A 26,935-nucleotide genomic window follows, 5' to 3' on the forward strand; every position below is an offset into this window, starting at 1 on the left:
CACAAAATAAAATGTAGCTATGTGTCGATTCTGCGCGACACATCTGAACATGTAAGCTGAACAATAGTTTGGGGGGAGTGAGTTATCAAGAGTTGCATGGCGCTCAAACAAAAGATAAAAGAGAAACGTTTACTGGAATGTAAAACAAACGTACTACACCTTTAAAGTATCCAGTAGGAAGTTTTTATTAGCTTAAAAATTATCTACGCTTTGCATCAACCATCGGGATGTTGACGGCCTATCATCGGCCTGGAAGTCTCTTGTCGAATAACATTACATTTTGACACGGAAAACGGAGCTTAGACCCGTCAATGCGCAGACGCGGTTTTTTGTAAATTTCGAACGCCGTTTTTTGTAATTTCGAATTTCGTTCATTTTTGGTATTCGTTAAAAGATAAATCGATAAAATTTGAAAATTGCGTAACTCCTGGTTCGCGTAAGTTGAGGTATTACTGTATGTTATTAAATATTTTAATAATAAATAAAGAATAATCAAATGAGAATTGTTTTAATACTCTGTATGATGATTTTGATAATTCATTCTAATTTATTTTCCATTTTACATGTTATATTAAAAAGAATCATATGAAAAAAGAAATATTTTAATAAAAAATAACAATATTTTAATTTTTAATGTAATTTCCCATTTAATTTTCAAAAGTAAATAATATAATAATTATATAATTTTTACAACATTGATCAAAATTATTTTATTTCTATATTTAATGTATCATTAAGTTCTAAAAATACTTAAATAATTAATGACACCTATTTTTTATATATCTGTGAATAAGAATGAATTTTACAGAAATGTAAGAAAAAACAAATTATATGCTTACATTGCATTTCACAATTTTAATGATAAATATTATATAACTGATATAAATTATTTACTTTCAATTCTTAAGAAGTAATAAAATGGTTATTATACCAATAAGTTTTGTGTGTGTGAAACGTTATATATTTTATTAATTTCATTAAATTTATTTATATAGAGTATATTAATAGCTGGTACAAATGAACAAAAAGAAAAGTATATTTCGAAATTAGCTAGTGGAGAATATATTTCTGCATTTTGTTTGACAGAATTAGATTCGTAAGTTTTCAATTTATTTTTTATAGCTAAATTTAAGAAATAAAAATATTTATTTTTGTTAAGAATATAAACTATAAATTGACAGTAATATAACAGCATAAAAACAAGATAATATAAAAAGAAACAGATTTCTGAAGCTAATTTTGTTTTCCTACAATAAATTCTGTCCCAGATATTTTTGATTAGTTCTCATATACTGTGTGTGTATAAAACTGTGTGTGTATGTATGTATAAATATTATTTATATATATATACCTGTACAATACCTTACTCCAAAACACTGCACATAACTGAGTGATGTGGTCATAAAGTGAGATTTTACTGTATGTATGTATACAGTACATACATACAGTCTAAAACATCCAACTGTTACTGAATATACAGTAACAGTTGGATGTTTTAGGGTGGTGTCACAGTTGGTAAAATTCTTCTGACTCAGGTAACTCCAACCTTAAATTTTACTATTGGTAAAATGTGAAGTATGAAAAATACTTTTTAATTTAGTATGTAAAGAAATTTCTTAAAATGAACATTCTATAAATTTAGATATCAAAAAGACATTTTTTCCAAAAATTCATATTTTAAAATTTTATTGTATACTTAGTTTATTATTTTTAAACTTTCCACTCTGTGGACACTAAGATGGCCTCTTTTAGCAAGCCCATTATGGGCTTGCTAAAAGAGGCCATTGTGAGCCTCGTTATTCGGCCAGGCTCACAATGGGGCGGTCAGGTGATAGTGAGTGACAGGGCTCAACATATCTGGACAGACCACCCCCTGAAAAATTCCTGGGGATTTTTCGACCCGTCCAGACTCAATCCTGGGCTCCCCAGAGTGGTAGGCTGCCACCTTGACTGCTTGGCCGTTTGGCCGTCTGTATACATGAGTTTAGTCAACCATTGGTAGGAAATTAACTGTTTCCATAGTAGCTGGAGCAGGAGAAACTGTTTACAGGCCAATTTATCAAATAATTATTTTTTTGCATTTTATTGTATATAATTTTTTTCTTTAAAATAATTAAATTCAAATTAATTTTTGATAATTTACTAATAGTGGGAGTAGTCTTTTGGTTGCTTAAGCTGTAGTATGTTAGTTTATGTACTTGAAAGTTTTTCCAAGCTAAATTCATTATATCCATTTTTTGATTCTCATCATAAATTTTAGTACAACTTTTTATAGAGAAATTTTAGATAAAATATTCAGGTATCATGGTATCTTTCTTATAAAAGGAATCATAGTTATGACATTTTAAAAAAGGGAAAGGTTGGACTATTTGTTTACTGATGTTACCATGTCAGTTATATGGCCATCTCACTTTTGCCCTGAAATTCCTCTGTGGAACTGCAAATGTTTATGGAATTGAGCTTTGTTGCTAAAGTTTTGGAAGAGTTTGCTGAGATCCCTCTTACAGATGATGATGACAAAATAAATTTTTATTTATACTTAACAAATTAAATTTGAATCCAGAATTTAGTAAGAAGAAAGACAATTATATATTTGTTCAATAATTTTATACAAAATTTGATTATATTTTGTAAAAATACACTGTGTATAAATCAGTCATGATCAATCTACATCACTTACAACACTCAATGAAGAAAAATATCTATGTCCCTGATGTAAAATCTAGTTTAATTATTAATACTTTTTGATACTTGGGCACTTCTGCATATTTAGTGACTTTCATTTATTAAATCTGTTTTCTGAATTCTCCTGTTAAAATACTGTATTTAAATAAAACCTTTACTAGCATTTCATAAACATAATGATTCTGTTTATGGGTATTTCCATTTGTACTGAACTTTACAGTATTTGAATGAACCCTATTGCAAACAGCTTGCATTCACTGTATATGCAGTGTGTATTTTACTACTCTATTATTAAGTGTTAATACATTACACTGTATAAAAGTGTGAATACAGTCAAACCTGTTTTTATGCGCTCCTTTTATGTGCGATTTTTATTTGTGCGATTTTTTTAATGCGAATTTTTAATTTGTGCGGTATAGTTGGCGACTAGTCTCGTGCGATTCGTCATGTCTTACGTTGACTTATTATAGCTAAATAAACTTATTATAGCATAAATGCACTTATTATAGTAATATTATTGCACGAATATGCGAAAAATGAAATAATTTACTTTTTAAGTCAACAAAACACCACCTGGACAAAAATATGTAAAACAGACGATAGACCAGACGATGCAGTCAAGTGCTGACATCTGTTGTCAATAAATTCTATTTCGTACGGTTTTGAGTTATTTTCTATGTGAGACTTTTTTTATGCGGTCCCTGTTGACCGCATAAAAAAATTATTTTTTTAATTGTGTTGCGAAAACTATTATTTACAGCCATTCGTGAAGTTTCGTGAGATTTTTTTTAATGCGTTTTTTTTAATGCGGTCCCTATCCCCCGCATAAAAACAGGTTTGACTGTATATTTATATTGCATAGGAATATATTGTAAAGGATGCACAGTATTGTGTAAATTTATTATTATTATTTGTTTACTTTTATGTATATTAAACCTTTAGCACTATTTAGTACTGTACTCTTAATTACAATTCTGTGTCAATTTTGTCCTAACTCCCCACCTAAGTGACCACCTCACTTATGACCACTTACTCTGAAGGTGGCCACAAAAGTAAGGTTTTCTGTATATATACTGGGTTGCTATAAAATAAAGTATCTCTATTTGGAGATGTCAGTAGTTTGAAGGAATAACCCAAATGAAACTAAAATATGTACACTTACTATTTAAGAATAGAGGAGAAGAATGGAACAAGAAAAAAAAAGTCAAAAAATTGCTGCTAGAGGGCACTGTAAAGTTTGAAATGTAGTGTGTGCAAGAAGAAAGAATTAAGGCGCAAAAACTGATGACATTTATTGGAAAATGTCACAGTTAATGTTCTTACACTGTCGCATGGTGTTGACAATCCAGTTCAGGTTCTACAATACCGGTATGCCCATTGTGCTGAACTACAGTACATACTGGTATTCCAGGCGGTGCTCAACTGTGGAATGTAATGCATCAGGAGTGATGCTCTGCACTTGTTGTGATATGCCATCTTTTAAAGCACTTAGGCTTGAGACACCTCCATGGTACACTTTTGATTACAACAGCGATTGATATGATAGGCTCTGCAGCACCCTCTATCAACAATTTTCTTTCTTGTTCCATTCTTCTTTCCCCTTATTAAATAGTAAGTGTACCAATTTGTTGATTAAATCAAACTCTTGACCTTACAAATAAATTTGGGTCATTACAAATAATCCTTTTTTAATAATCCAACTAGAGACAGATGGTTAACAACCTAAAACTGACAATGGATTATTAAAAAAGGATTATTTGTAATGACCCAAATTTATTTGTATGGTCAAGAGTTTGATTTAATCAACAGATTTATAAATTTATTCTTGGAACTTCGCTACACACTCAATTCATTTGGTTTTTGGGTTATTTTGTTTTTTGGTTTCATTTGGGTTATTCCTTCAAGCTATTGACAGCTCCAAAGAGATATATATATTTTATAATATATATGTATATGTAGGTTTTGGACAAAACTATTGATATATATTTTAAAATTACATTATATTATTTATTTATTGTGAAGAATAGACAGAAATTTTATTATAATTTTACTGAATTTTTTTACAAATAGAGGCTATGATCCTTCTTTGATATCAATATCAGCAGAATTTTTTGAAGACAGAAAAAAGCTTGTTTTAAATGGAAAAAAAGTTTGGGTTACTAATGGAAATATTGCTGATATTTTCATTGTTGTTGCAAAAATTCCATCACCTGAAAAACATGTAAGATATTTTATTTTATATATTCAATTTTCAACATTAGATAAGAATTCATAAAATCAGAATTTTATTCTTATATTTCTATTCTATTATATTGTATAATAATAGCTAAAATTATTGTAACATTCCCAGTATTAAACTGGAGGTTAAATCAAATTGGAATTCATTTAAATGGGCAGAAGCTTTCAAAAATTATGTATTAAAACAACCACTTTGATTTTATACAATTAAAAAATAGAAAAAAAAAGAAAAAGATGAAGACAAAGAAACAAGAAGTGTGATACAAATATTAGATGTTATTGGTGATTATAATAATCTGATATACAGTATATTCATGAATCATATTTTCTTATGTCACAACCAAAATTATCTCAAATTTCTTGGACTACCAAAATAAAAAAAAAGTGGAATCTATTAATTATCATTGATATATTCAGTCCAGAAATATAAAATCATCAATAAGTCAATTTGTTTTTTAGTCAAAATCAAGAAAAAAATAAGATAGACAATATTTTCTGTATTACAAATGTAGGCAATTAATTTTTTTGCCTACAGATTATTGTATTACTAATTTTATGAAATCAGTCTTTGAACAAATTTGTTGAACTTAAAAAATTGAACCAGACATTTTTTAACATTCTGTTTAGTGTAGTTAGAAACTAAAAAATTAAATAGGTTCAAATTAATTAAATACTGATTTAAATATTTGGATTGTGAATTTGGTTGAATGTAGGATGGATTAATTTAAAGGCATGAGTTCACATTTCATACATCTATTTAATTCAATTTTTCCAAAATAAAAACAAAATCTTATTCCTTAATAAGTCAGAAAGGAACAAACTTCACTTTTGGAGTTGAAAAAATTTATTGTTGGCTGAAATGTTTTTCAGAAGTTGTAAAGTACTATTTTTTTAGTAGCTTAGGAAACCGACTATAATTACGGTCGGTAAAACTTCCGTTAACCTAACGGGTACTTTACGCGGATTCGAGATTAGTTTGCCAGGCCTGGGCTTTTAAGCGTGCACCGAAAAATTAATAATAATAACGACAAATATCAAGTCAGATCAAAAGTTCAAATATATTTAATTAGCAACTAGAACGTACTACGTACAAATATCAATAATTCCAAACAAAATTTATTAACGAAAATCAACAAGTCAACCCGACAATAAACTTAGCTACTTAGCTTAACTTAATAGTAATTCCCCTTTGAAATTCGACAAATCAAATACTTAGAAACTATGAACAATATCTCTTACTAATTAAACGTCTATCCGTCACCTCACTATACGAAGAAAACTATTTCCTCAATCCTTTCGATATCGTCAAATCGTCAATCGAACTCCTCTTTAACACCTTGGATCGTCCAATTATCAATCTGGACTTCTATCAGAAAATACTTCGCTTTCGAATTAACCTCGCTCTCACAGTCGCCTCGATTTGGAATTCACCTCGATTTGGAAATCGCCTCTCCTTCTTCGGTTAACGTACGTGTTTTATACTGTGAGGTGACGTCACACTTGAGCTGGGTTACTCCTCTTATTTACATACTTAGTTGCTAACATTAACTTTCTGTTCTGGCAGCTTTAAGTTTCCGACAAAGCTTATAAACCGTTTACAAAATATTTATCATAATTTTCTGGGATGTTTAAGACGGTTTATCAAGTATTTCTCTACTAGTGATTGTGGGGACTCCCCCCTCCATTTTTTTTCTGCGGACTGTTACTTCCGCCGGGCAGCGCAAGTGCGCAAGATGTTTCCTATGGCGCTTATTTCTCCGTGAGTTGTTTTATCTTCATTTTTCATTACTAACAAGAGAGTGGTGGGGAACCTTCGTCCTAAATAAACATAAACCCCAAACAAAAGATAATAAAACGGAAATAATAATAAAATAAAAATAACGTTCGGACTCAGTTCCTTACAAAGTTATTCTACCCTATCTGTGGACTGAATTACACAGTTTGAATGATTGTGAATTTCTATAGAGTATACAAATTTCTAAATTAATAACAAAGAACAAGATATGTGTTTGGAACAACTTTCAAAAACATATTAATTAAAATTTTTTAGAAATTTAAAATCATTCTAGTTGTGTAATTCAATCTGAAGATAGAGTAGAATAAAGTAATACTGGAATTAAGTAAATGTTACTGATATGATTAATATTTACATTATTCCAGTTTGAATATCTTTCTCTTTAATGAGTAGAATAACTTTAAAAAAAAAGAATTTTATTTGATGATAAATCTATTTGACTTCTAAAAATACAAGCAACTTTTATTATTTCCTAATTTATTTATAATGAAGTCAAAAATTTCTGAAGTATTAAATTTGAACAATCTCAATAAATCACTTTATTTTTACAAAAATTAAGTTAAAAAGACCAGGGCCATGGCTAGAGCATTTGTCACCAGGGACAAACTTAAATATGGCACTTTTGAATAAGCCTTTCGTTAGTCTGTTACAAATGTAAAAATCATAAAAAATACTTTTTATTAATATAATGCATATTACATTTCAATACAACAGAAAAAGTGGTAAAGTATTATTAAAACTCACTGCAGTATTTGATTAATTTCATTAAAAATATAAATGCCTTTAATAATTATAAATGAAAAAATACTAAACAACTACCAGATTACATTAGGCTACTTTTCTGTGATTATTTTAATTAATTTTTTAAATAATTTGTCACTAGGGAGAGCATTAGGCACTATCTTTTATTAAATTTAGTAATTATAATTTAATTAAATAATTTAGAATATTCTGGAATTAAATTAAATAATTTAGAATATATTAGGTTTCAAGATGTTTGTACAAAAAATACTATAAAAATAGTAGTACCTAGTAATGTTCAAAATAACACCAGTCGGTTTGACAAAACACAACGTTTATATTGACGAGACAAACATACAAAATAAATACAAAATAACATTTACAACTAAGTATCCACAATACACTAATCTAAGTTACAACCGACTATGTTCCGTACAAGTTCGTTGGAAGGACACCTTACGACTTTCATTAACAGACTTAGCACTCGCAACACCTCTGAGTCAGGAAAAGTTTGTGATAGTCCAACGGGAGTTCACTTACACCCGGTTTCCGCAAGTCCCAAAGAGAGAGATAGCGAGATCCCTAGATAGAACCGATCCAACCTTTTTTTGCCGAAAACTACTTATACAGCAGCCGACGTTCAAATTCTCCGCCAATCAACTTCGATGTTTTCGTAAAGTCCGGCCAACGGCCATTTTCCAACAGCCAATCGTCCGTTGATCATCGATTCAAACCACAACGGCTTTCCCAACGAATCTTTTCTAACGGTTCTTCCGAACGACTAAGATTTTGAATTACTAAAGTTCCCGTTAGGTTACAAACAGAGCGGGAATCGCTCGCCTGGACGATTCCATACACTAGATACCTTTTAGCAGCATCCCTCTCAATCAATAACAAACAGTCCAGTTAATCATTCTTTGTTTATAGAAGATTTGAGGTAATTTTTTTATTAACATTAATTTGTTAAAAGATACAAATGAGCAAGTTGCACATGATAATATAATTTTTCATAATTGTATATGATAGTTTAGTATGAATTTATTAGTTTGCCCATATAACAATTTTTGAATTTTGGTGCCCATCTTCTTAGTGTCCTGGGCATATGCCCTCTCTGTCTGTGTCTTTCCATGGCTGGCCCTGAAAAGACTATACTTTCATTCTATGTTAAAAGTATATGTAATTGGATAAATTCATCCACTGTTTTGTCTCTGGCCAAACTTAAACCAAAATTGCTGGATTATTTTTCAGGCCCTATTAAAGTTAAGTTTTAATTACTTAAATATCCAAATTTGGCCTAAAAATAGGTGGATAAGTCACATTCTTGAGTAAAGATTAATAATTTGAAATTAATTTTGAATTTAACTAATTTAGAAAACTCTGGAAGAAAAGATCAACTCAGAATGAGACTTGAACTTCACTCCAGAATTGATAATCTGGATAATACATTCCAAAAAAATAATCTGCAGTCCATGCTTAGGTTTGACAAACAATTTGAGTTTTGATAAGGCTGGATTTATTGGGCTAGAACTTGGTTAATTAATTACATAGTTAATATGTAATTTGGACTGAAGGTGAGTGTTGGTGCTTTGAGCACCAACACGGCTGCTGTATAAGTAGTTTTCGGCGGGAAAAGGTTGGATCGGTTCTAATACATATCAGTAATGGTCAAAAATTTCCTAGAATTTTCTAGACTAGAGTAGTTGCCCAGTTTTTTATTAATAATAATTGTAAAATGTTTTAACATGTTGCTGTTCACACGTTCTAAACACAGTACTCAAATTATTTATAACACAACAACAACACTTTGTAATTTATTTTCAACACTAGTGAGTAACACTCTGGCACTCCACAAGCGAGTAACACTCTAGCACTCCACAAGCGAGTAACACTCTAGCACTCCACAAGCGAGTAACACTCAGGCACCCGACAATTAATTAATAAAGGCACAACACTGGTTCTTTGCCAGCCACACAGCCACACACTCTGGTCAGCACAGCTACACACTCCGGTCAGCACTCCCTGGCCACACCAAAGGAAAAAGCACAACTTTTCCCTCCCTAGGCAGGAAGATCTCTCCCCACATTCTCAAGTCTATAGTTACACAACACACCTGATACGTGTGACAGAGCTGTGGACTGTACATCAACACTACGTAACATAAACACACGTGTTACAATTTTGTTTAATTGAATATCGAACTTAACAATAATCTATAGTGTGATTACAAACTAAATGAATTTAGTGTAAAGAGTACAATAGAAATGTTTATTTAAACAATAATATGAAAACTCATTACTTTAACTCTGTGACATGTGGCAGAATCATCTTGTAATTTAGCAATTTTTCATTGTCAAAGTGAACTTTAATTGTTCTTGTTAATAAACTACCAAGAATTTGTAAATAATCTTTGGCTTTAAATGTTTTATATGTAAAGTGTAATCAGCCAATATTATGAGATTCATTCCAATACTACTTATACTATATATCCAGCTGGTATATCACAATTTTTCACAAATAATCAAGATATTTTTCAAAATTACAATGTGAAACATAGTGAAATCCATATAAAATTATGCTAATTAAATCTTAATTTATCTGAAAACTTTTTGTTCATTAATTAACAATTCATGCTTAATGTATTTTTTGTCCAATTGAGATGAGATATTTTTATCTATTTACCACTAGCAGTTTCTTTGCAAAGTCAATATATAAACTCTCATTTGAATCAATTGACAGTAAGTAGTATGTTATTTTAAGTCTTATTATATTTTCTCATTGCAACTTGAGATCAGTGGAAATTTTACTTCTAATTTGAAAGAAAATGTTCTTCAAGAGTTTGTTCTATGCCAAAGAAACAGCTTTGTTTTGTTTCTGTCTTTCTTAATTGTAACAAGAGACTTAAAAAATTAATAGAACAAAATGTATGTTCACACATACATTTTGTTCTATTAATTTTTTAAGTTGTCTTGTTACAATTAAGAAATAAAGAAAAAAGAAAAGATATATTTATTTTATTAGTTCTTCAGTTTATCAAATATCAAATGTTTTTTATATTTAGTGATGAAGAAATTAAACTCTCTTGCTAGATGTCTAATTAAGGTTGACTCTAGCAACTATCTCATATTCTATTTGTGAGATAAATGTTAGAATTAACTTTCTATCTTCTATCAAATAGCAAGATAAATATTCTTCTTTTGCCATTACATTGTACAATGTTATGGAACCTTACAATATAAGAAATACATTCAAACTATTTTATGAACAGCTGACCTAATGCAAATGAAAATTACTATTTCCTGCCTATTATATACACTAAACAGTTGGTGCAGTAACTAAATTATATCATATAACACTTCTTTAAAGACAGCTGGATGGACAAATGGTTAAGGTGGACCCAGAAACAAATCTCTATGGGTCTAAAAACTCCAGGAATTTTATGCTGATGGTTTATTCCAGATATGTCAGGTTCTGTCCTTCATTACCTGTCTGCCTTGTTGTGTGCCTTGCCAAACTCATGATGATTTAAAAATTCATTTAGTGCTAACAGGGCAGAAAGAATTTAAAAAAAAACAAACAAAACTTGTTTATTCTAAAGCAGCAGTTCTTCAGATTCCCAAAAGTAACGCAATAATTTTGGCCACTACTGTAATAATAGTTTGTAAAAATTTTCTATTTTATTTTTTATTAAGAACCAATTATTTCTAAATTTATTTCAAAATTTTATAATTATATTAATTATACACATAACAATTAATATGTACTGTACATTATAGATAAAACTAAGCTATAAAATATTTTTAAATGTTATTTATAATAGTCTGAAAGCATTGGGTTAATTATTGTTGAAAAAAACTCAGAAGGTATTATTCTTGGAGCTCCTGAGAAAAGTCTTGGTCTTACTGGTTGCAACAGTAAGTTTTGACATTTTTTTTAAAACTATGTTGTTAATTATCATTAATAAAATTGTAATATATTTTAATATTTATTTAAGTAGCTTTTTCAATTTAAAAAAAAATTACTTATTATTCTTTACTCTTCTGGCATATTATAGCATATCAGAACATTCTGATTTTAATTCATATAAAATATTAATTATATAAGACTAAAGTATAGTAAATAAATAAATTTTACCATTATAGGAATATTCATAAAAAATAATCTAATATTTAGAGAACACTATGTTATAAGATACTGATTGGTTCTAAAATAGTAGCATAAACAATTTATATACAGTATCACCCAGATATTGAACAGTGACACTTTATTTGGACTACCCTGTATATGTAACTTTTAAATGATTATAGTTTGTAATCAGAATGCCAATTAAAATTATAAAGGTTAATCAAAAAGTAAGAAAACAAACACTAGGAGAATCATTATTTTTTGTATATGATTTCAATTTCATTTTGTGAAGACAGCTGTGATATTGTGTCAAAAAAGTGCTGTCATTACAGTTGTAGCACATCAAAACAGTCTTGTGTTCTGTGTCTTAAGAGTTTGATCTGTCAGTTTCATAACAGAACATAAAACTCTTGAATTTACATTTTATTTGGTGGAGTCATAGTTACTGTGTGTTGACTGGACATTATCATAGAGAAGGGTAACATTGGCTATCAATGAACTTGGGCATTATGATTTGATTGATCATCATAGATTTTTACGTTTCGATATCTTTGACATTGAATTAAATGTTAAAAAATACAAATTTTCTTTCCAGCTGTTCATCCAAAATAAAAGTATTTTAAAAAAATGTCATTAAAAATAAAATCAATCAAATAAAACTTGATTTACTTTTTCAAATGTCTTTATTGTGTAAATGCATTTCATTTTTAACAAGTACCAGAACATTAAATTCTAATTTAATTAAAATTTAATTTTGTTTTTTTAAAATACTTTTATCTCGGATGAACAGTCATAAAGAAAATTTGTATTTTTTAACAGTTAACTATCTTATTCAATATAACAATCGACTGTGGCCTTTTAAAAAGTTTTTAAGTTTACTTTATTATATTTTGTAGTATTTTAATAAATCTTTGACATTAACGATCATAACCTGTTCCAAGAAATTAATAAAGAAAAGGTTATAATAATCAAAGAAAGAAGTCTTGAGAACTTTCTCTGCACTGCTCTGAACTTTCTTGGTGGTGATGATCTTGTAGAAAGTAAGTAATGGTATGCAGTGAAGGCATACAAGACTTCCATTGCATACTGTGTTGCTTGCTATGTTTTGTCACTGATTACAATTATCAAATGTAAATGACATCTAAATCCATCAACATTCCATCTTCATTGGTTTTTTAGTCAACATGCCACATGGTTGACTAATACTTTTTGGTAAAATAAATATGCATATCTGCTTTCTCCACCATATGACCATATTGTTTTCTTTCGTGTGTGTGGGAGGAGGCAGTGTTTGACTCATTACTTTAGGATTGAGTCTTATACAAAAGAAATACTTCAAGCTTGAATGTTCTATCATAATAGTAATACTTTTATATCTAATTCTAGATTTTATTTATATTATAACAGAAAATTAGGATTTATCAGTTCATTTTAATTTTCATTAAAATTTCTGTTATATTTGATAATAAGATGGGATAGGATTCTGAAAATGTAATTATAACTATTTCAAAAATGAAGAAAACAAGTCTATTTCATTTGTATGAAATTTATATGTTATATAAATTAATTTTTTTGCTTTAGTTTAACATCATATTTAATTTAAATATCCTGAAATGCAGAATATAATTTATCTTTATTATATTAATATTATTTCAAACAATATGTTTTTAGCTTTTATTTATGCATTTTCTATTAAAATGCTTTGATTTCACAATTGTTAATAATGAATAAACACTTTCTTTTATCATTATTTTAATGACTGAGTGAAATGAAATAAATAATATGATATAAAATTATTTAATATGATTCTGTTTTACCTTTTATTTTAGATATCAATATTCTTAAAAACATTGCAAACTACCAGTCATTTTTGTTTCAAATATACATGTAGTTTAAAAATTTATGGATTTATTTATATAAAGGATTTGAACCTGATGCAGAACCCAGAAAGGGTTTGAAAACGTTTGTTTTTTCATTGTTTTGTTATCACACTGTGATTGGTTCTGTGTACATTATTATATAAAGGAATTAATAAACCATGAATTTTGTTTTTATGTGATTGTTTATGTATTGTGAATCTTATATACAAATTTATGAATCCATAATAAAATTTTTATCGAAAAATGACATGATTAATAAATTCTGATTTGTATTTCAATTTTGTTACTAAAATTTTCTGATAAAGAAGTTAACTGAAAGTATATTCAGTATATATGAATTATTCATTTTGAAACTTTTAAATAATCATTTAAATCCAGAAATCATGACTGTATTTTTAAATTAAAAACTAAAATAGATAAAACTAATAATTTACAATTTTTATCATTTATCAGAAACATTCTGCATGCTAAAATAAACAGTTTCCATATTGAATGAAGTAAACTTTAAAATGTTTTAAATGTATAATCCATTATTTAAATTTTAAAAATTTTACAAATTTTTTGACATATTAATAAATTGTAATAAATGATAGATTGATTTAACATATCATTAACTATTTATTAATTTAAGATGAACAATTAATTGCAACAAAAATCTTCAGATGACAAAAATGCTAAAATGTCTTGCAATTGAATACTTTACAGATCAGACATATTTGAAGATTTCTTTTATTTTTTCATATTTGGTTCATTATGTTTCTAAAGATTTTTGTTGCATTTATATTTATAACTTAAATATGTTTATACTTATTTAATTTTTATTAACTTTAAGTATAGGGTTGGCCAATAAGTTTTTGTGATTTTTGTTGATAGATGGCACTAGACATTACAAAAGGCAACAAATTTCAATTGAAAAGCATTTGAAATTGACATTTCAATGTTCATTTTTTAAAAAAGCATAAAGATTGATTGTTTTGTGTTTTGTGAAAAATAGATAAGCAAAAAGCAAAACATTTTCATTCTAATATGCTTTGTAAGTTTTATTTCTCTAAACTCGAAGTTGAGTTAACACAAATCCCTATACAAACGATAATCAGGGGCTATTCAAAAATATTTTTTGGATTAGTGGTTCTCAACCAGGGTCCATGTAACATTACTGGGGGTCCACAGAAAAAAATTACCAAATTGGGGGTTTACGATGAGATTTTAGTAGTCTATAGGGTAATTCTACTTCAGAACAATTGTTTTACTGAGAATTAAATTTCTATAGTATATATATTGTCAATTTTTTTATTACTCATTTCTTGCATAAGGGTTAAAATATAAATTATTTAAAATATTGAATACGTATACGACATATATATCTCATTGAAAAAGGTCAAAGAGAGATTATAAAGCCAGGGTTGGTTAGGAGAATCTTATACCATCAGCATCATGTCACTTGACAGTGACATTTCTGAATGTTTTCCTTTCTTCTTTTATTAGTGAAAAATATAAGGTTTTTTTTCTGTGCAATGTCTATAGGGGTCCACAAAAAAAATTAAGAGGAAAATGGGTCCATGGGTAAAAAAAAAGGTTGAGAACCACTGTTTTAGATTCTCATTATAAACCAGTTGATTTTTTTTCGTGACAATGACATATTAGTCTAATCTGCAAATTTTCTTACATGACAAGTAGATAGTCAAAAAAAGGGAGAGAGGAGATGCTATAACAGAAGTTCCTCAAACTTTCATGATGCATAATCACTGCCTTGTCCTGGTCACCTCAACAATTGGAGCAGAGTCCATTAATTTTCATAATTCTTCCTTTGCACAGTCCCATCATCATTGGTTGCCTTTGCATTCCTCCCAAAATGGCACCAAAAAGAAAAGCTCTCTCATCCATGAGTCAATATATACACTCTCCTGCTTCCTCACTGGGTTTATTGACACTACAGGCAATAATGGGCAATGGAACATTCTAGAAGCTTATAAACAAAGGCTTCATAATTGACAATTTAATTTTATATACAGAAATGATGAGTGCTTGTCGTATTTTTTCTTTTGAAAAAAGAAAAACATGGTTCAAACCTGTAAAAAGATAGATGTGGTGTTTGGTGAGGATGCCTTGAAAGAATATGTGTGTGTAAATGGTTTACAAGATTTCATTTTTCTGTCCAAGACTCACCATGCTTGGGCTGGCCATAAAAAATCAATATTGAAAACATGAAGGAGCTAATCAATACCGAAAAAGACGTTACGAAGGTGAGAACATTATCGTTCTATCAATATGGTTATGAACGCTCGAAGATTATTGTCATTTCTAGTTCTCTATTTCTATCGTAGTTCCTACATACATAAACAAATATCATGAAACCTGATAAGCCAAACAATCACCGGATTACATTGGGCTACTTTTCTGTGATATATTTAATTAATTACTAAATTTATTTACTTACTATTTAATTAATTACTAAATAATTTGTTACTAGAGGGAGGTATTAGGTACCATCTCTTATTAAATTTAATAATTATAATTAAATTAATATTTTAAAATAATTTAGAATATTCCGGAAGAAAAGAATCAGCCCAGAGTGGGACTTGAACCTGCATCTCTCGCTCCAGATGCTTCCCTCTGGTGACAAATTATTTAGTAATTAATTAAATATAATTGCAGAAAAGTAGCCTGATGTAATCTGGTGTTGTTTGGTTTTATAAATCAGTTTGCATTACTTATGAATCAACATCATGTAGATCCCTTAAAAAAACCTTTCAAATTCATTTACTGTTTTGTAGTATGTAGAGATATAAAACTTGCAAATTTTTATATTAAATTGAGGAACTGATGCCAATTTAATAATTTTTTTATAGTATGTTCAGTGGAATTCAAAGAAACTATAGTTCCTGCAGAAAATATAATTAAATCTGATGATGGATCAATTGAGGTATTTATTAATTAATACAGAAATTATATAATTATTATTTTAAGATAATTTAAAATTATTTATTATAATATCAGTTATTTCTATTATCATTATTAATGATTTTCATTAAAAGTATATTTTATCATAAAACTAATAAGGTCAGAGCATTCCACGTAATAGTTTAAAGATTCCTATTTAATGTAATATTTGGAATGTGAAGAATACAGTTCCAATTTACAATACACATGCACCTGTCATAAACTTTTCGAGAGAGGGAGAGAAGAGGACACCTGTCATTTAAAGAATGCTTTCTTCTAAGAGGTTCTTCTGAAAATCTGGAAACCATCTGGAATGTTTTTGTTAGTCATTGAGTATAACAATGAAACACAAAATGACTAGTGTTAGACCTATAGGATTTTACAGGCTATTGGATAAGGACTCATTCAGTTCTTTGATCTACAAGATCTGACTTCTGGAATAAGATCATTCACACACACACAATTCTTGCCAATATGTGATCAAATGCAGATGATTCTTACAGGTGTCTCAGACACAATGATTAATGTAATATTATACTAATCATTATGATCAAATTGTGCAATATTATAGTTTCAGCTCTGCAGTTTTCTGTAGTTAGGAGTTTACTTCATATCGTATTATAAAATATGATTTTCTATAGCATATTAATTTCATATGTGTATATTGCTTGTTGTGTCCTTTGTATATTTCGTGTAAATACATAAATAAAGTCAGTTAGTTCTAATTCATTAGCTATGTCTAATTCACCGCTCAAGTCAAATTTTTCTATGCTTTTTTTCTGTATCAAAGTGACACTGGTGAGAAAGAACTTAGCAAAATTTCATTTTTTTGGATGTTGTTTTACCATTATGTCTTGATTACAGAAAGAATAAATAACAGAATTAAAAGAGGCATAAATGGTTTTTCTTACATTATATTATTGAATAGCAAAAATGATATTTTTGTACAGAAATAATTTTTGATGCTTTATCTTAATTTTCTGAGTTTTGATCGTTGAAAATATTTAAATTTTTGAACAAAAGTTGTAAAAATTTAATAAATTAAGTGATGAAGTTTGTTTTAATTTTATGTAAATTAATAGAGGAATTCCATAGATATACATAGTAGAGTCAATGAACTTACTATACAACAAAAGTATTTAAGAAATAATAAGAAAAAGCTGTCTATTGGTATTACTTTGATTTTAATAGAAAAATTTGCTAGTACTATCAACACTGCATTAATGTCATCTTCAGGCTATGCAGTTCAAACATAGGGGACACACAGTTACAGAAACTCCTGTTCTAAAAACTTATTCCAGAATAGAATATAAAATTTAAAACAGCAGGCTTAATTAATATACGAAGAACTACAATGTTGATAGTACTAGTGAGTTTTCTGTTATTAAAGTACACTGACAGTTGTTTTTTCTTATTATTTCTTAAACTGAACTTTTGATGTTGCCTAGCAAGCGTTGTAATTGTAAGCATGCATGTGTTTGAACATCTTTTTAGCCTTATCAGTACTTGCTTAATATACAGTATATTAGATTAGAACACAAAATGTCAAAATATTGGAATATGTAGGTTGTGCTGCCAGAATTCTGAAAAGACACGTCACACATAGCAAATCAACGTTAAATTCTGTCAAACTTGGTAAAAGCTATATCAAAACATGATTAAATGTTTTAAGAAGCATATGGCAATGACCCCATGAACATAAGTGTATGAATGGCATAAATGTTTTAAAGAAATATGTGAATTCAGCAGACATCAATCCCCATCCAGGCAGCCCAAATTCAGCAAGAAATTAAGAAATGATTTCCTGAATTTATCAAGAGATCAAAAGAGACTGTAGACCAGAAGTCACAAACTGGTGGCTCTTGGGCTGGATACAGCCCATTAAGGCTTCCTATCTGGCCCATGGCCTTGATGAGTTCTTTTCTAAAAACCAATGTTTCTAACATCTTGCAGGGATTAAAACAGAAATTATTCAAGCTTCTAACTGTTTACATAAGTCATAAAGGTCTGGCAACAAAAGGGTCTTTATTAGAGTTTTTTTTTAGTTTACAGTATGTTTTGTTTACCAAATAATAATGATTATGGACTGCATCTGATATACATCTATTTGAATGACCCTTTGCAGTGTTTGAATTTGAAATCCCAGCTGTAGACAATCAATAGATGACCTGGTTGATGTTTTAGGAATGTCATGTACAGTTAACTCTGTGCAAGACATTTTTTGTGACAGCTTAAAAATGCATTATAGCTGTTCTGAAATTATTCTAAGGAAGTTAACAGATGAGCAAAGTGAACAAGAACTCATCAATAGAGAACATATTGATAATAGTAGATAAAAGACCCAAGTAACATAAACAAAGTGATCACTGGTGATGAAGTCTAATGTTTCTTGTGTTACCTGCCAAGCAAATGCACCTCATCAACATGGTAGTCAGCATTTTCTGCCTTGGTATCTTTACCAAGGCAGAAAAATTTCATCTTGAGAGATCAAGGAAAAGATAATGGTTGTAGCTTTTTTTAATATTAAAGGCCTGGTGTATTATAAGATTGTTCCCTACAGTAGACCTATTAACAAGGAGTTCTTGTTAATGTGTCTACTATAGGGAACCTATTAACATTGGCATCTAATTGCCTTTGTGGCACAGTAAGATAAAAACAGTTACAGTTCTGGTAGGCAAAAACCTAGGTTCTCCATCATAACAACTTCTTAGCATATTGTGTTCTCCTAGTTAGTGAACACCTGGCCAAACACCAGATATTTATATTTCCACAGTCCTTACTCACTGGACTTTACTCCTATAGACTTTCAAGTCTCTCAAATGAAAGCTCTACTCGAAGGTACATTAAAATCATCAGAAAAAATGAAAGTGCTCCAATGATTGTACTCAAGATGATAATACAGAATGGGCAGTAAAACTTTTAATAAGTAATATGAACATTGACAGGAGTGTATAGCTAGGAAAGGTGTTTCTTCTGAAGGTGATCTGCAAATACTTGTTTTATTAATGTAATAAAAGTTATATTAAAACTTAGTTTATTTTTTACTCTGTCACATATACATCACATAAATTATCTTATAAATTTTTGGAAATACAATAGAAATGTTCATTATCATTCTTATTACCATTTACTGACTTACTTGATTAACTAAAATTTTTACTCCATTAATCCTTGTGATAATAAGATCAATAGTACTGAGATGATGAATATATTAATACAGATGATAAATAAGATAAACTCCTACTAAAACACCAGATTGTAAATAAATCTTCAACCAAAAACCTAATAACCGGTGCCAGTCCACTTAAATTTTATGGCAAATGTTTTCGATTGTTCGAAAATCGTTTTAAGAAGACAAGAAGGCTTGAGGAAGGTCACAGGGAAGTGTCCGAAAACGTTTGCCATAAAATTTAAGTGGACTGGCACCGGTTATTAGGTTTTTGGTTGAAGATTTATGATAAATAAGATGATTTGCATAAAATTTAAAGTTGTTGAGGTAAAATTAATTTTTCATTTTTTGATCAATAGCTGTTGCAATTAATATAACAGCTCCAATGAAATAAAATTTAAAATTATAAATTTCATGAAATGAATTTACTGTTTCATGACTCATATATTAAAGATTTCATTTATTAAAAAAGTTTTTTAAATATGGGGAAATTAAAAAGCAAATGTACTGTAAAGTATTAGAGCTAAGTACTCTATTTTTTGAAAACATTTAATCATGTAATGAATGATAATGGATGTTTCATCATTAAAAAGAATATTATACAATGAATCAGTACTTTCTAACTGAAAATTTTTTGTAAAACTCCAGTTTAACAGATATTTTTCTTCTATAAGTAACAGATATGCAATATCAATGGTGCAGCTTCTTTATATTGTTTAAAAATCAATTTCTTTAAAGATCTTTCTTTTTTAAAAAATAATTGATGAAACTTCACAGTTAAGAACGATAAGTTCAACTGTTGTTATTTTATCTGGACTGCATTTCATCAGAGACAAAGACTACTGGGTTTTATCTTTGTTATTCTTTATTTTACTATGCATTTTGGGTGCAATCTTTTGGTCTAACTTGCACCCCTCATCAGGTGTTATATTTCTACAAGTGGTAGAAAACACATTTATTACATTAATTATTGTAGTGAATTTTTACAAGTTACATGAAGTTATTACAATTTTTTTACATGTTACAAGAAGTTATTACAAATTATATTAGTATTAACATTATAGTGAACTAACCTTTTTTTACATTTAGACATTCAGTTACGAGGTGTTGGATGTTTTGTCCCTAAGGCATTTCTAACAGCCTTTCTGTTGGTTTACTTGCTTTTTTTAGTCCCTTTTATTTTCTCTCATACTTCGAGAATCTCCATGCCATTGTTTAAGTTTATGGTGTTGTTTTTATTAACTATTGCGAAGTGTTCTTTGAATTTTCATAAATAACTGTCTTTCTCTTTGTGAATTATTTTTACACTTTTGATATCGATTGTACATCCAAAAGTGTAACAATCCGATATCAAAAGTGTAAAAATAATCCATAAAGAGAAAGACAGTTATTTATGAAAATTCAAAGAACACTTTGCAATAGTTAATAAAAACAACACCAACACCATGGCTCAGATTTAGTTTTTAAAGATGGCTAATCAGTAGGAACTAAGCTGGAACAGCTGAATAAATGGACCTGTTTTCAATCTGACCGCTTCCCAAAATACTATAGATCCAAATTTAGATATTTTTGTGTTTTATTGATACTGATATGAGTGATTGGCATAAAAATTCTAGGTGATAGGTAAATTCACAGGACAGATTGGACAGATCTCTTTCATTGACAGATATATTGTACAGTGATACCTCGGTTTTTGTTGATAATCCATCTGAAAACCAAGGCAATTATTTCCATATGAATCAATGTAAATCTAATTAATTCGTTCTAGACAGTCCAGAATAGATACCAAACACACATAATATAGTGTTAAATACAATAAGAAATTAATATAAAAGACTAATCTAAAGGAAAGCGATGGAATTGTTTAGCTAGACATGCGGGATAATGTCTTGTCTTGTAGAAGCTAGTTGGACACGAGCTTTTAGCCTATATCGCCCCATGGTAAAGTGTGATATAATTGTCATGTAATAGTAGTTGTATGCATTTATGATGGTCGTATCGTGGAGAATAATGCCTTCCTGGAGGTCTGTTTAAGGATAACTGGCCTCTATTAAGGCATTACAGATGTGGAGAAAACCTGGAAAACTCCACGCAACCAGCCCATCCTGGCGAAGTGCGAACCACAACCGAATTCATTGTGTTCAAGGAATGGAAACTTTGGCCAATGGTGGGCTGTTGTGGGGTAACGTTCACACAATGAGAAATAATGTCACACTGAGCTGGAAAATGCGTTGGTTGCCCTTTGTTTTTGCAAAATTAGCAGCAATATGACTTGGGCACGCTGATGAAATCCAAGGCAATCGATGAAAACCGAGACAGATTTTTCGTGAAAAAAATCGACGAAAACCAAAACTGACAATAACCAAAGTCAACAAAAACCAAGGTATTACTGTATTTTCTTTCTCTCTCTCTTCCTTACAAAAGCTTTTATTGCAGGTACACATACATTGTAAATTGGCATGTAGTTTCAATTTCCACATTCTCAAAATAAAATGTAAATATTTAATTAAAGTTAACAAGATTGCTAATGAAGAACAAATGCACAAAATTTAATTATAAATAAAAAATAATAATTTTCAGTATGTATTACATTAAATAACTTCACTGCAGCATTAGAGATCAATGATGCAATGCACACCTGCAGAAGGACAACTCTCCTGCAACTCATATCTACCAACCAGTCACCTCCATTATGGACCTGGTTGAATTCATGATGGGTGTAGTTAAAAGGCCTTAGTGCCAAAAGGTAGTCAAAAATGGGAAAATATATTCAAATTTCTTTTGTATTTAGACATATGTGATGTTTTACAAAACTTATTTTATAGTCTTTTCAGCTAATTAAAATAGTTACTTCCTAATTATTCTTAAAATACTTTTAGCATCTTTTAAAAATATTCAGTTATGGAATGTTTGGAATAGGAGCATCAACAACTGGATTCTTGAAGGAATTATTTGGTAAATATTAATTTTATCATTTTATATTTCATCATTATTTTAGTTTAACTTTTAATTAAATAATTATGATTAAGTTGGAACATTGATCAACAGCAGTATACTGGGTGAAAGTACTAAGATAAATACACAAATTACCAAAAACCAGCAATGAACAAGAAATGTAATGTTAAAACAAACATTTTCCACCATTTTGAATGATTATCTTCAGATTTCTAATATTGAACAGAATAAATAAATAAATAAACAGAACAGATAGGTTAAACTTTATGTTATCCACCAGTAAGTTTTTACTTGAGGAGGAGGATAGTAATAATTCTAAAGCTGTATGAAAGACTTCAAATACTTCAAGTCTTTCATAAAGCTTTAAGTTTTTCTCATTTTTTCTTTCTAGCCATCCATCTATGACAGTGTTTCTATCAACAGCTCTCACTGCTTGAAGATGATCAGAACTAAAGAATGCTATTTAGTTCTGATCTTTATCAAGTTTTCAGTCAAAGATGGCAAATTGTACAAATCACATAAATTTTTTAGTTGTCATTATAACAATTTTAGTGATAGAAATTTATAAATTATTTCTTTCAAAAAGATATATGACAAATATCTACAAAATCATTAATGAAGTGTTTGATATAACTGACTATCATAGTTTCTGAAATGATTAATATATGCTGTAATGATTCATTTCTAATAGCTTTTTTCTCAATGCCCAATAAGGAGCTGCAATGTATTCTGACAATGAGCTATCAAACAATTAACTTTTGCTATTCTATATAAAATAATTCTTAAGCTTTACTTTGTGTATTTGTTGAAATCAATTTAAAAATTCTTTCGTATCAGTGAATTGAGAAATAACAATCTCATTTTGAACCAATCATCTGTTGAATTATAATTGTGTTTATACTAAAGTTGATTTATATTTTCAAATATCAATCAAAATTCTAGGGATAAATAATAATATATGATGGTTTTATCAGCTTTATCAAAATACAAAGGGTTCTCTATTTCATCTAATTCACATTAAACTAAAAATCATTTTAATTTTCTGTTTCACTTGATGCTGTTATTGTAACTGTTTCATAATTTATTGAATAATAATTTATTTTATTAATTTTTTCATCTATTTTAGTTTATGAAAATACATTTATTACATTTACATGTACATTTAATGATTTTTCTTCAGATAAAACTGTCAACTATACTATTCATAAAGACATAGTTCATAAACCAATGATTGAAAATGAATTAATACAGGTAAAATAAATTTATGTATTTAAATAAATAAATAAATTTCATTAATTTGAACAATTAAACTAGGAATAATGATAAGATTATTCAAAATTACATACAGTATGTTAATACATTTTATTATTTTAAATAAAATTTATGAGGCAGGTTTAGGAAACTTTTTGTTTTATAATGTAGTATATTTACAAATCATAATATTGCAACATACACACACAAAAAAAAAATCTTTTTTATATCCCAGTACGAACAGATTTAGACAAAACAAACGTTTTCAACCATAAACTTGGTCTACATCAGGCTATTGACCAGTATAAATTCGAAATCGGAATTCAGTAGCCTGATGAAGACCAAGTTTATGGTCGAAAATGTTTGTTTTGTCTAAATCTGTTCGTACTGGGATACAAAAAAGGTTTTTTTTTTGTGTGTGTGTAGATTTATCCTTCTCAGGGATTGTGTGAGAAGTTGTTTCATAATATTGCTTTAATGTTTTAAAACAGTTTTAGTTATTTTGATATTCATATGTGGAATTTTAAAATATACTAGGGATTGCAATATTGGTATTACTGATGCCAATATTTCCTGTTTTCAGTCCAAATTTTCAAAAGTATTATCCAGTAATATACTGGTACTAATACTGGTTTTTTTTTTTTGGTATTTTGTTAATTTTGAAAAAAAGAAAATTGGGTAATACAGTAGAGAGTCATTTATCCGAATCAATTGGGGACTGGGGTTGTTCGGATAACTTATTTTTCGGATAACCGATTATGTACGAAAAAATATATTAACCTATCCATGTTGAAAATTTTCTCCGTTGCGTGTTGCTTCACGTTGAATTTTCGTCAATTTTAAGCCTAATGAAAATTTTTATAATAATAATAGTGGCTGTTGTATTGTTAAAAATTATTTCTTTATTTTGTATAAACAAAATAAATATATTGAAAAATATAAAAACAAAAAAAAATTATACTTTAGAAGTTAATTTAGTATCAAACATGTTCGATTCAGCATGATACAGTCCGACTGGAAAGCTTTCGGTTAACCAATGTTTTGGTTGATCAGCTTTCAGATAAACAACGCTCTACTGTATTTAAGTTTTAAAGGGTAAAAATGTTATACAGTTACATAAAATGGTACATTGTATTCAGTGTCAAAATATAATACATTTTTTTAAAAATTTCTAACGAGAAGTTTCCAAAGTGTACTTACCAAATTTGATGAAAATTTGGTGAGTACACTTTGTAATAAGTAATAACCAAAAGATTTTTTTAATGAAAAAATTAGCTGCTAATAAACACTCATCCACGGGTTACCTATGTGGCTGGCCATTGAAGCACTTCATTTCAGACAGCATTGCATATAGTCATTGTTTGTTGGTGAAGTCCATTGATACCATGTTGACTGTGTTTTGTCCACAAATATTGTTTTTAAATACCCAAAATTAATGGCTTTAATGTTGCAAGAATGATGTATGAATTTGATACACCAATAATAGCTTGAGAAATTGAATTAAAAAGTCAAATTTTTTTATAAGTAAAAATTGCACTGTTTCTTTTTGACAATGAGTTTTGCCTAATTTTTACTTTTAGATATAATATACACATGTATGGATAACAATTATTATGAAATAAAAATTGAATGGAGATTGGAATGCATGGTTTAAGGCATGTTATCTTTAAAGCATGTCATCTTATCACCAAACTCTTGTCAAATTCATATTTTCTTTGAAGAGCAAAGACTGTTTTGGAGACAATTTTCAATGTTTTGAAGGTGTGTTCATAATCTGTTTTTTGTGCAAACATTCTTTATGCTTTAGTCATTTTTATATTGAAAATTTCTATTGTACCAGCTTTGTTCAATAAAAAATAAACAAAGCATTATTAGCAGTAATTTTTTTTATGAAAAATCATCTTTTGGTTAGTACTTATTATAACTTAGTTTTCATCAAAATCAGTGGGTACACATTGGGTAACCTCCTTTGTAAGTCCTCTTTCACATTCTCAGATCTGCATTTCCTATCATAAATACCAGAACTTGCAAATTTTCCTATGCAGTTATTTGCCAGTCAGTGTTTTCTTTTTATTTATTATTATTATTATTTCTTGATGCCATGCTATCTGTGCCATTGCAATAATTAATGAATGATAAGAAATACAATCTACAAATGATACTGTGATATGTAAAGTTTAACTTTTATTGTTGAACTCACAAGATTTAGTCAGTAAAATATCAATGAAAGCTTAAATAATTAAAGAGTATGGTATAAGTATTAGGATGTCCCTTATTTTGACAAAATTTTTTTGTCAAAATATTTGGGTCCACCCTCTAAATTTTTTGCATTGATCAGAAATACTTAAATATGAAGTTTTATCTCAATAGGATGACATTAACCTGTGCTGACTTGAATGTGAAACTTGAATATGAGGAATGATTGACATGGGAAATATTAAGCAAGAGTAAAAAATCAATAACTAAGAAATATAATATTTTATTAAGTTGTTTATATAGTAGTTTCTATAATATTCAATTACAAGATTAGAAACTACTGTGCATACTTTCTCTTCAATATTTCTTTATTGCAATCTGGATATAGTCTTTGCCTTTAACGGTCTTGCACACAATGCAATGCAAACTCCTTTTGTTCTTTATCCACAGTCAATAATCCATGAAAGTCTTGCAATAATTTAACAGCTCTTTTATCAAAGTCATTTACAACTCTTAACATGTTAACTGTCCTTTGGGCTGCTAAATACGAAGTGTTGATTTTCCATGTTGAAGGACATTGCTGGAAAATACAAAGATACAAATGGATACAAGTTTTTCTATTCATTTGTAGCCGGGAAATGAGTTCTCTAATTTGAATTGAAACCAAGTCATCAATTGTTTTCTCTAAAATGAGAAAGAAATTAATAAGACAAGGTAAATAAAACCATGCTACTATAGTAAAAAGAAATTAAACTTACCAAATATTTTGCTATCTATTTCTTCACGCAGAGGAATAAATTTCCTCCACATACATCAATGTTCTCTGCTCAAATTGACCAACATTTTACTTTTGGTCTGAAGGTCTATATGATTATCACAGAGAGATGGAACTGCCTGTTCTTTGAATAAATACTACAAATGTTGGCTATGCTTCGTTAAAGCTGCTGTAGAAATGGTTGTATC

General features: G+C 28.9%; 1 protein-coding gene across 1 annotated transcript in view; it reads left to right on the forward strand.

Annotated features, from left to right (window-relative positions):
* The window catches only part of LOC136979084 (complex I assembly factor ACAD9, mitochondrial-like), a 70,762-nt gene that overhangs the window by 12,122 nt on the left and 31,705 nt on the right, over positions 1-26,935 (forward strand). The window contains exons 5-10 of the mRNA XM_067274994.1: positions 996-1,096; positions 4,756-4,906; positions 11,277-11,370; positions 16,311-16,384; positions 22,450-22,525; positions 23,706-23,776. Coding sequence (XP_067131095.1) covers positions 996-1,096; positions 4,756-4,906; positions 11,277-11,370; positions 16,311-16,384; positions 22,450-22,525; positions 23,706-23,776 — 567 coding nt within the window. The remainder of the gene's footprint in view (positions 1-995; positions 1,097-4,755; positions 4,907-11,276; positions 11,371-16,310; positions 16,385-22,449; positions 22,526-23,705; positions 23,777-26,935) is intronic.

This window comes from Centruroides vittatus, unplaced genomic scaffold, assembly GCF_030686945.1.
Source record: "Centruroides vittatus isolate TY-2023 unplaced genomic scaffold, ASM3068694v2 contig_577, whole genome shotgun sequence".
NCBI classification, from domain to species: Eukaryota; Metazoa; Arthropoda; class Arachnida; order Scorpiones; family Buthidae; genus Centruroides; species Centruroides vittatus.